Source organism: Choloepus didactylus, chromosome 8 (genome assembly GCF_015220235.1).
Source record: "Choloepus didactylus isolate mChoDid1 chromosome 8, mChoDid1.pri, whole genome shotgun sequence".
Taxonomy (NCBI): domain Eukaryota; kingdom Metazoa; phylum Chordata; class Mammalia; order Pilosa; family Megalonychidae; genus Choloepus; species Choloepus didactylus.
In genome coordinates, this window is record NC_051314.1 from 132,369,560 (window position 1) to 132,381,667 (window position 12,108).

A 12,108-nucleotide genomic window follows, 5' to 3' on the forward strand; every position below is an offset into this window, starting at 1 on the left:
CTATCCATCGCCAGGATCCTCAGGGATGGGACCCTAACAGGCCCAGGAAAACCAGGGGGGGGGGAAATGTCTCCATTCAACCAAAAATTCTGATACATTGGCTGGGCAGGCTATTTGGGCTCTGATTTGCACCCAGAGGATCCCCGGGTCCCAGCGCTGCTCAGGTGAGCGTCTTGGGAGCCGGTGGCTGGCGCTTGGCCGTGCTCGGTTGCTGAGAGTGCCTAACTAACTATCATTCCGTTCTTCCAGGTCAATGATGCCGTAGGAAGGGACTGGCCCTGGATCTATTTTGTTACACTAATCATCATAGGGTCATTTTTTGTACTTAACTTGGTTCTCGGTGTACTTAGCGGGTAAGCAGGACCAAGGAAAAAGGTCTTGATTTTTCCATTTATTTATTCTTTCTGCTATTCCTGACTTCATTCTTTTTCTGACTCTGATGAACCTGTGATAAGGAATCACCTCAGGAGCCTTGAAGTGAATGTCCTTGGCTTGGCTGGGTAAAGGGACAAATGTGCAAGAAGTAATCCATTGGTTTGGGTGGTAGACAATGGGAAAGAGCAGATAATGTCACCAAGTGGTGCCTGGTCCTCCTTGTTTCCTGACAGCTCTTCCGGCCTCTCTCACACCCCAAGTAGCTGTTCAAGCAGTTGGGATGCTTCTCCTTGTGCCTTAATGACCTCACCCTGAGGAGAGGCATGGTGAGACCCTTGAGTGGGAAGGATTTGGCAACAGAGATCTGAGGGACAATCCACAGACTCTGTGCCTTCAACATGTGCAGTAGCCTTGCAGATAGTTATTTGCCTGACCTCTTGAGCCAGTCGTAATTTGTGGCAGGCTAGTAGGAAAGACTGCAGATGTCTTTTATTCAGTGTTGAGCAGGCCAGGGTAAGAAGAGTAAGTTTTCAAATATAAATAAACAAGTGTAGACTAAAAATCAAATTCTCTTCAGGTCTAATTTATAAGTTTAACTGCCCATTTTTGGTATTTCCTTTTCTTGGAAAGGGCACTTAGCCATTTAAAGCCATAGATTATTTAAGAATTGAGAAGATGGAAACTAGTTTCCTTTAAATTTCCAGAGATGCTCTTACTGCCAAATCTACCAGGCTGCAAGTATAAAGTCTACCTAATTTTGGCCTTTGGTCAGATGGGGTTAAAATTGGTAGAAGTAGCATATGGTTGGAACATCCCATAGCCCTGGGGATGGCCAACGTGATGCCACAGAGACTTGCTGGGTATTTTCTCAGCCCCCTTCCTTCTCAAGTCCACACCAGCCATGCCAAGGCCTAACACCCAAATGCCCCTGGTGGCCTGCTCATGGGTAACACACTCTGCTGCCTTTGCTATATGGGGTGGAGGTGGGGTATAATCTATCTCTGCTGTGCTTGAGACAGGTCAGCTGCTTTGAAGAGTCTTTCCTAGATAACCAGGGGCATTAATGCTGGGGAAATTCAAGCATAAGGGGAAAGATCCCTCTTCATTTTTGCTCAGTGCATAAACTAGAAACAGCTACTCTCAGATCCTGCAGCAGCCTAATGCAATGCAGGAATGTTGGGCTCAGTCTTTGGAATTGGGTGAAGGAAAGAGTCTGCTCCCATCCTCAGCCCTTCCCATGGTGGGTGGCCTGTTAGAGACCTTGATGACATCATGCCTTCTGCCAAAGTGACATTGCACAGGAGACTCATGCCCTCCAACAGGGATAGATAGGATGAGCAGAGCTGTCTAAGTCCCAATTAGTTGCCTGGAAGGTAGAGCAGTTTCGTTTTTATATTCCAACACAAGAAAATGCCCTGTGTTTATATGGCATTGAAAAAGTCAACCTTATCACCACCCACTCAAGGCATACATTTGAGTATCCCAACACTACTGCTTGTCAGGCAACTTCACTTTTTTTCAACGTTAGTTTCTTTGTCTGAAAAAATGAGGATAATAATACCAACTGACAGGTTGTTGCAATGATACAATGAGGTCGTTTATGTAAAATATTTAGCATGGTGACTGGTATATAGTAAGTGCTCAATAAAGGTGATTATTGTTGATCGGTAGCTATCAGAAATGGAATTATTGGATTAGAACCATTAAACGTTAGAACTACTACAACCCTTTCTTTTTAAAAGCCATGAAAGTGAGGCCAGAGAGATTAAATGACTTGTACAATTTCACTTTGCTAGTAAATAACAGAACCAGGACCAGATGCTTCCATCCTACATATTCCCATCGTTGTGCATTAGGTATACATTGAATGAGATTGAACTGTAGCACAAGCCAGAGCTTTTAAACAAAAGTGCAATTCCCCTTCCTTCCCCTGGAGAGGGGGAACCAAATCTGAGCAACTGCAATGCTCTGGCCGTTTCCCCAAGAGAGTTTCTCCTTAAGCAGAAAGCCCACCATCCTTTTTGGCCATACCAGAGAACGTCCTGGTGTTAGCAAAGTAGAGAAGTCAACAACAGCAGTTGCTGACATTAGAGAAAAAGCCGTTTTGGAAACTGCATCTTGTCCTGACTCAGTCCAAATGAGACAGGCATGTGAAAACACCCAGCCTAAAGCCTGGCATTTAGTAATACTCAGAAATGTCAGTTGACTCCAAACAGGAACTGAAAGGCTCTTGGGAAGTATCACAGCTGGCTTTAGAGTTAATCCTTTTGAATAGACCTCTGAACCTTTGAGTCCTCAAGTCCATACATTGGTCTTTTGGAGACTTTTCCCAGCATCTGCTCCCTGACCCATTGCCAGAGCCCCCAGTCTGCTCCTCGCAGCTCCAGAATCACTGATTGAATGTCCGCCAAGGCTTCTGGGCCTCTGGGTGGACCCTCTGCCAGGGCAGTGAAGTGTCCGTGGGTGTCTGTGGGGCATCATCCCCCCTTCCTGGTTTCAGGAGGCCTCTCCTAATCTGTTCTGAGGCCTGGCCCCTCTCAGTGGTCAGCCCAGGACCTTGCAGGGGCACAGGCTGGGATCAGGTTCCTGTTGGACCAACCACGCAGTGGCCACGGTTTCAAGTCAGCATCTCAATTGGCCAGGACAATACAGTAGTCACCACAAGAATGCAGTAAAATACCTGCTGATCCAGCAGCCAGACTTCTGATTAAGCCAACCTTCCAGAAGCATTCTCAGTGCTCCATGAGATCCACTTTAACAAAGGGAGTGATAACAGTAACACTTCTCTGTATCAAGCTCTGTGCTCAGTGCTTCACCTGGGTTAGCTTATTTAGTGTTCACAACCTTATGAGCTAGGCGCTATTCACATCTCCAGGTTACAGAGAAAAAAAGCGGGGTTTGAATGAGAAATGACCTCGGTTCTAACAGGTGAGAAATCGGACGCCACAGCCCCCTATACCCAGCCTCCATGTGGTACTCTTCCAAACCCATTTGACCAGTTAGTCTCATGATCCTGTCCCACCCACGCTGTGAGATGGTGAAGAGCAGAAGCTGTAGTGAAGAAGGGCGAGATGGAGCAGGCGGGCTGCAGAAGCAGACCATAGCAGCATGCTGGAAACAGCCAGTGGGAACAGAAGGGGTCCCAGGAGGAAGCTGCAGAGCCACCCCCCGGAGACCACAGCAGGGCAGAATTGTTTAGCAGGGGGAGCTAACAGCCCTACAAATCTTAATAGTCCTCGAGAGAGAACAGGGCCACCAAATCAGCAGCACTGCAGTCTTGGGGCCTTCTGGAACTGGGATGTGTGGAACCCTACGCACACCAGCTAAGGAGAGCATTATTTTATAGCCCAGCATGATAGCTGATCCTCATAAATTATGTCCTTTTAAGTCACCAAGAAAAGGTTAAATTGTGCTTGTGTATTCTGCTTGTGAAGATAGAGAAGATAGCACTTTACAAAGCTTCAATTTAAAAGACGGAAATGCAACAGTTTTGGTCATCAGAAGGTTATGTTTCCTTTATCTGGAACATTCACCTATCCAGAACGCCTTATTTCTGACAAGGCCAGATAGAGGCGGTGTAAAGAATATACATCTCTTAAATTTTTTTCAGAATGCTGCCATGTTCATTGTCCTCCTTTCACCCCTCTGCAAGTCAAAGGACTGGTATTAACACAGATAAGAATTGGATTATATTGACTTTCCCCTCCAGAAATCTCAATCTTCAGCCTATTAGATAAAAACAACTACAGTGTCAGTGAGATTCTTGACACTGCACTTGAAGCTGGACTCAGGTGTAAGTCCTTGGACTCCGGAACCTGGTCATTTCTTGTTTTTAAGTGATTGCAGAGAGAAAGCTTCCGATGTGCACCTTCGGCTGGCAAGGGAAGACATGGACCCTGGGATTTCATAGCTGGGTAATCATCCAGTCCTTTTTCCCACTGGGAGATAGGCACCTTTCTTTCCCAAAAAAGGCATAGGATGTGGTAGGTAGTCACTGTATAATATGGAGGCCTAAACTGGACCATGGCCCAATGTCCAGGTGCAAGAGGAAGCAGGAAAAAGGCCAGAACATACATAACTTGGGGGTGGGAGCAAGAGGGATGGCTACATTATATTGATTTCCAAAGGACATTGAGCCCCAGTGGTCAGTAGTGACTGGATTTTCCACCTTCGCCTCCCTTTGCATGCTTTATATCCCTGAAACCGGCCCATGGATCTCCACCCCACCCCGCATTTTTCATGTTGGCCATTGCTGGTGAGAGATGTGCTCCTGCCTTGTGACAAATCCCATAGCTGTGACTGATTGTCTAGCCAGCTCCAGTCTCTGGGCCCACCGCAGCCTGTCAGGGTAGGGCTTCATGTCTTCATTAGCTTAGTCCCCAGAGCAGGCACGTGGCTGGCATCCAGGCAGGGAGATAAAGAGAGCCAGGCACTGCCTCCCAGCACACCTCTTACTGCAGGGGGTCTGGTGGGAAAACCTGGGCTTACCCCCCACCCCGCCACTGGCCTGGTTATGCCCGAAGACTCCCTGGGAGCCGAGGGGAGCTAGCAAGGCTTCAGACATGACCCTGCCACTTCACCTCCCCCCTTACCCCCATACACATACTTCTGCAACAAGAGAAAATCTTAAAGCCAATCAGATGCATCAACGTGCCTGGTTTTTCTTTTCGCCCCATGTATGTTTATTTTAGATCCACAGAAGTCTTAAGGTAGATGGCTAGATTTTCATTCCACCAGGCAGATGCTGTAAAACAGAACCAGGTCAACTGTCCCTACTCCAGTTTAATCTCAGTCCTATTCTCCTACCTCCAAAAGAAGGATGGGTAGTTGTTTTGTAACCAGAACTTGAACCCTCTCCAAAATAATCCAAATGAGCTGAAGCGAATTCAGCTATTCAGTGACCTCACACTGAACAAACCCACTCCATAGGAAAGGAACAGAGATGCAAGTGGGTATGGGCAGAAAGAAAGTCAGCAGATGGGGGCTGGAAACAGTTTTTTGGAGTTGATTTGCATCAGGAAGGAAACAATATGAAGTTACTAGCTCCAGAAAGCAAGACTAATGCCCCGGAGAGTTAGCCAGGTACAGGAATAAGAGGTGAGGGGAAGGAGGGCTGGAATCTTTTCCATCCCATCCCCAACTTAGGTGCTTCAACAAAAGGAGAGAAGGAACAAAGCAAGACAAAGCTTCCATCAGAGTGATAGTTGTCAATCTGGTCCTTTTTCCCTGACATAAAACTCCCTGGGAAGGGAATGAAGTTACCCGCTGGTTGGCAGGAAGCCCAAGAAAGAGCAAGTTCAATCCAATTAGAATTGGATTCAATCAAATTTAAAAAGAAAAACACAATCCAAACCAGAGCATCATTAAAAGCAGCAGTTGAAGAGAATTCGTTAGCTTGAGAGCCCCCACATCTCCCAATTAAAAAGTCCCCTAGCCCCACCCCCATCCCACCATAAAATCGGTGAGTGCTAAAAATCGGTGTTCTCAGAAATGGTGCAGGCAAACTGCAAACACTAGAAAGTGTTTATGGTGATAGAGCCATCCCTACATGACTGAGTGGATTCAAGAACCAAGCCTCTCGCCCCATAGGGTTTGCTGTGCTGTCCTTCCCAAGGTGCCTTTTCCATAGTGCTTGGCTTGTGGAAGAAATTCCTTCAGGGTGGTTTTGCAGGCTCTTTGTCCTAAATTAGACCATTACTGGTGACAGAAGGAGGAATCAGGGCTCCAGAATTAACCAAGTTGCCTAGCATATGTACACACACACACACACACACACACACACACACACACACACACACCCCACTACCACCAAGGACCCTATTTCCCTTGGGCTGAAGATCAAAGACAAAAATGCTCCTATAGACCTATTTTAGAAGCAAAAGCACAGCTTTGCTTTGATAGTTGAGAACCAGCCTTGTCAATTATTGCCTCTTGCTGCCAGCCCCCTCCTTGCTCAGAAAGTGAATTTGAAATCAGAGAAAAAAAGGACAGAATCGTGGAAAATAGGAAAGACACAGACATTCTGTCAGAACTTCTCAAGAGGCCCTTCTTCCAGCAAATCCCAATCCAGTTCCAATCTCTGCTCATTATTATTATAAACTGAATGCATCATTTAACTTTTATATCATCTTAATTTTATCTATCTTTCCATTCTGATTGAATTAAAGGGAAAAAGGGGGGTGGGGGGCAGCTCCCAGGACATTTTCTTGCGTTTGGAATCCTCATTTGTCTCCGTGTGGGAAAAACTTTCTCTAGATTGGAAATCCTTCCAGGCATGCTAAGAGTGGCAAGTGGAGTCTAGTGAGGAAGATAGAGACCAAGGAGATTAAATCTCTCGAGCCCTGTGTCATTGGTGTCCTGGTAAACACTTAACAACCAGCTCTCTGCGGGAAAAGCCCCGGTTCATAATATCTGCCAATTTCTGAAGTGGCAATATCCCCACCATGGCGGATTTCAAGCTACCAGCCTGAGATCACTGAAGCCAGAGTTGGGAAGACGTACATCCAACTGGCTCCCAGGAGCCAGTGCAAGGGAGCAGAGTTCAGCTCACCCTAAAACTTTTGCCCCCTGGAGACTCTTGTAAGGGTTTTCAATTGCCATGCAATTCTAGGTGGCATGAAAATGCATGTCCCACAACTGTTGTGGTTTTTATAGTTACTGCTTGAAAAGGGTTTCCGGGTCTTTGGAGAGAAGTTATCATGAAAAGGCAAAGCCTGTGATCATGACCCAGGACAAAAGGGAAATGGACTTTATCCATCCCCTTATCCTCTCCTGGGCTGTGTCAAGAAAGTCCGCTTCAGGGCCTCTTTTCCATTTATGTGGGAGTAAAGACAAAACCTGGAGTGACTAGAGAAAGCTGTCTGTGGAAATAGGGTCTTGTGGGCAGGTCTCCTAGCACAAAGCAATTAATCCTTTCGTTTCCCCTTCTCTCCACCTTTCCTTCCACTCCCGGCCCACTCCCTCCTCCCATGTGACCCCCTCTCCTGCCTGCTCCTCTCTCTCTCACCAGAGAGTTTTCCAAAGAGAGGGAGAAAGCCAAGGCGCGGGGCGATTTCCAGAAGCTGCGGGAGAAGCAGCAGCTGGAGGAGGACCTCAAAGGCTACCTGGACTGGATCACTCAGGCGGAAGACATCGACCCCGAGAACGAGGATGAGGGCCTGGACGAGGAGAAACCCCGAAACAGTGAGCAGCCTGTTTTGTCTTTGGACTGGGGGTGCTGGGGGACCTCAGAGAGAGTGGAAGGACAGCATCGAATGTCTCTTCCCCACCAACCTGGAGCAATATCGGCCTCGTTTGTTGGAATCATTTTCTACTTACAGAAATTAGTCACAGATATCAAATAATTTGCTATTGATCCATAAAACCTCATATTCCTTTTAGAATCTTTGACCTTAAAAGACAGTGTTGAGGATGGAGTATTGTGTGAACTACACATGCTGTTGAAATTCACTAAGGAGAGCATTTTTGAAAGGAGACACCCTTTCCCTCCAGTTGTCATCTCTTTGGGCTCAGGAACAGGCTTTTTGCTCTAGGCTTGTTCGAAAGGAACAGTTTCCAGCCAAGCAGCTACCTGGAAAACTTGACACCTGCATGGTTTCCACTCCTCCTTTGCAGTAGATTCCCAGGCACGGTTGAGCTTCCTCACTGGAAAAGGACCCAGAGGTTTCTATTAAGATTAGATCCAAAGATCTGGGGAAGTGCTCAATTAGAGGGTTAGGGGAAGCCCAGAGAAATTTGTCAGGATATGATTAGATTACAGAAATTGAGTCAGAGCCTTTCCTCCGGGCCTTTGCATGGCAGATTATTGGACAGGCTATTAATGGAATGGAAATTAGAGTGATAGATGACATTGACTTTCAAGTGTATAGAAGAGGATGATCCCTGGAAATTCAGGCTCTTATCAGATTAACTGAGTGTTTCTCAAAGTATGGTCAGGGGATCAGTGGCATTAGCATCTCCAGGGAGCTGGTTAGAAGTACGAACTCTTGAGTCCCACTCCAGACCTATTGACTCAGAAACTTTGGGAGTGAGGCCCAGAAATATGTTGTAACAACCCCGCCCCCCAGGTAATTGTGATGAACACAGAATTTGAGGACCGCTTGGTTAGCTCTAACTGCTCTGTGTGTCTCCTTTGACCTTGACCTCATTTTGACCTCTAACCATACTTTTCCCTCCTCTCTGTCTGTGCAATCTCTTTCTTTCTTTTTGCCTATTTGAATCGGCAGGTTTCTGAAATCTCAGGCATCCTATGTTAAAAATTTGTTCGTAGACATTGAGCATCTACAGGAGTCAAGGAACTAGCAGGTTAAATAGCTAACCAGGACATTTGATCTATGGAGTCATGTAGGGAAGGGGAGGAAGTTAGAAGCCTGCATTAAACTGAGAAGGAAATAAGACTCCTGAAAGCTCAGGAAGACTGACCCAGGGAAAGCAGTGTTCATGATCAGAGGCTTCTTTCCTTGAGGAGGCCTGGAAGGCTGCAGGGCTGTCAGGAGAGTGGACCTAGGGAAAATGATGGTCTTCCCATCAGAGTTTTAAAATCCCTGTGTGTGTAGGTGTGTATGTACCTATATATTCCAACAATTGTATATGTAGATATAGTGAATCTAACTCCTTGGTCTTGTGAGTAGGCATTAATTATGTCCGTGTTCAAACTTCTTGATTGATTTCTGTGTGTTTCTACTCATTAGTATCTGAGTCTGACATTGTTCTAACTGGGAATCTGAGAGAAGGAACAGGAGGAGGAGGAGGAAGGGAAGAAGATGGAAATGGTAACAGAACAGGTCCTCAGAAGCATTCCCCAGAATCTCCGCTCCCTCGTTTCAAAGATTGATTTAATACGTTTCCCAATTATTCCCTTTCTAATAACCCTATTCAAGGTACAAATGCAAAATTAAAACACACGAACAAGAGACTGGTAACAACGTAATTAATAACCCAAGCAGGCCTTCATGCTCAACTAAGTAGTTTCGCAAGTTAAAAGACAGGACCTTTGATGAATGATAGCAATGAGCCATGATGCCATTGAGGGTCTTTCTGGAGAAATGCCTGGCAGTTTCTGTTATACTGTTGATGAAACTGGGGAGTAGTTGATTAGTTTGTGGCACCAAGTGGGATGGTAAATAAATAAGCTGGTCTGCAAGCCACAAAAAAGCTTACCTCTACAGCACAGGAACTGGCACTTTGGCTCCTCTCTCTACCCAAGTTTGAGCGGAGCCCATATCTCATGATTAATGACAAGCATTTTTTTTTTAGCATGTGTTATTAAAAACGTGCGGTATCCACTACTTGCTAAACAGCCAGTGGCCATCTGCAGAGACATAGTTATTCTGTTCTCTGCCTGAAACAAGAGCTTCCAAGGGAGCATATGATGCTTCTCCGGCCTGCCCATTGAAAGAATAATTTCCAAGGAGAGTTCCCAGCATGGAGTGTTCTTTGCTGCTGGAGCAGATCAGATAGACAAGGCCCATCTCCCCAAATTCCAGGCCAAAGTTTGGGAAGAGCATAACGAACTACCTACCTCAGTGGACAGAGTCTGCCAAGATTTTCATAAGCCCAAATATGCATGAAATCCGGCTCTGGAGGCTGCTGTTCCTCCCCCCTTGTACTGCTTCCTCGTGACTCGGAGGAGCCTTTTGGTCCTCTGGTCCTCTGGTGCTCAGCCAGCCTGGTTCTGGGAGGCCTGGAATGGGAGCTTGGAAATGGTAGAAGAGTTCCAGAGGATGGGCGAGGGAGCAAGCATCCAAAACAACTGGGTGTGGAGAGTGACATAGACACATGCAACTAAGTGAAGACTTAGGGGTGGAGCCAGGAAAAGAATCCAAAGGACTGTGTCTACTGGGGGAGTCCAAGTAAAGTTGATGCGATTAATTTATTAAGGAGTTGGCAGCTTAATATAGAAAAGGCAGGTCTGCGGCCCTGAAACTACATTCTTGTCTTCAGAACTTCATAGCTTGCTGCAAATCATATATGCTTCCACTAGAGTAGTATCTTATCTTCTGAAATCTCTAAATGATTATAATGTGCTATATTTGCCAGTTGTTTTGAGCCCCAAAGCTAATTAGATATTTAAAGAAAAATGTATTGTCACTCTTCATCAATGGCTCCAGCAACTTCTGCAGAGTCACGGTCAGCACTTAACAGATGCCACCGGTGGGAGAAGCAGCAGACTGCAGGGACTCCATGGCACATCATCACATGGTGCTGAGCATGCCAGAGGGTGGCTAGTTTTCCATGTTTCCTAGGAAATGCTGTAAAAGCCACTGAGGAAGTAGAAGGAACAGAGAGAAAGGGCATAGTTGGGAGGCATTTCTCCAAATAATTAGAGTAAAAATGTGGCCAGTAAATTATATACAGAAAATATATTTGAGTTCATTCATTCATTCATTCACTCATTTAACAAACTAAAGGCCTACTCTGTGCCAGGCACTGTTCTACCCAGGGGAATACAGAAGTGAATAAAGGAGTCAAAGTCTCCTCCCCTCATGGGACTTCTATTATGGTGGGGAGACAGACAATAAATTAAATAGCATGTCAGAGATTGACAGAGGGGAGGAAGTGTTGAGAGGTTGTAATTTTAGATGGGGTAACCAGGAAATATCTCACTGAGACGCTGGTGTTTAAATAAAGACTTGAAGGTGGTAATGAACCATATAGATGTTTTGGGAATGGGACATTCCAGACAGATGGCACAGCCTATAGAAAGGCCCTGAGGCAGGAGCATGATGGGTGTGTTTGAAGAACAGGGCGGAGGCTGATGTGAGTGGAGAGGAGTATAAGGGGGGACAGTGGTGGGAGATAATGTCCAGGGTAACCAGGGAGCAGATCAGGTAAACCATTGTAAGAACTTGGACTTTTACTGGGAGTGAGCCAAGAAGCCAGGGGAGGTTTAGAGCAGAGAAATGACATGATCCCTCCGGCTGCCATGTACAGAATGGAATGAAAGTGGATGAGGGCAAAGCAGGGGGACAATTAGGAGGCCACCGCAACCATCCAGTCCAACGATCAGGGTGCCTTGCCTTGGTAAGAGTGGAAGTGGAAAAGTCAGACTCCAGAAGGGCAGCATCCATGGACATATCCAATGTGAGCTGTAAAGGAAAGGAGCCAGGGTTTTCCGAGGCAATTGTCCCAAACAACACTGCAGAATTGTCATGTATTGTCATAGGGAAGACTATGGGAGGAATAGGCGTCACGGCAAGAAAGACTTCTGGGGCCTCTGGGGACAGCTACCAGGATTGAATGTGTTAGATGAAGACTAGGTAAAGGCTAGACTTTTAAGTTGGCCTATTAGACATCCAAGTGGCAATTATGTTGAGTAGGCAATTGGGAATACATGTGAGTTCAGGAGAGGCCTGGGACAGTTATAAGCTGGGGAGTCAACGACATTTAGGAAGAATGATCAGGGTGTCACATGTTGCTGTGAGGTCAAGAAAGATAAGGCCCAAAGACCGATCATTAGACTGAGCAACCTGGGGGTCACTGGTGCCTTGACAAGAGCAGTTTTGGTGGAATGGGGTGGAGGGAAATGGCAAATCAGAGACCTGTTTCATCAAGACCTCAGATACTGGACGGAAGGGCGTTAAGCATTGCTTAGCAGGCCTCTGTGGCCTCACTGCTGCCCAGCTGAGGAGTTGGGCCCTGATAGAACCAGGAAAGGGGGAAGAGGAGATGCCCTAACCCAGCAGGCCGGGTCTTGCCCTTCGTTTGTCCCCATCCACAGCCATGTCAGTCCCA

General features: G+C 46.4%; 1 protein-coding gene across 3 annotated transcripts in view; it reads left to right on the forward strand.

Moving 5' to 3' along the window:
- The window catches only part of CACNA1C (calcium voltage-gated channel subunit alpha1 C), a 647,070-nt gene that overhangs the window by 464,624 nt on the left and 170,338 nt on the right, over positions 1-12,108 (forward strand). For 2 of the 3 annotated variants that reach the window (XM_037846264.1, XM_037846262.1), the window contains exons 8-9: positions 250-353; positions 7,385-7,557. In XM_037846264.1, the coding sequence (XP_037702192.1) occupies positions 250-353; positions 7,385-7,557 (277 nt within the window). The remainder of the gene's footprint in view (positions 1-249; positions 354-7,384; positions 7,558-12,108) is intronic. The other variant, XM_037846263.1, reaches the window with a different exon arrangement.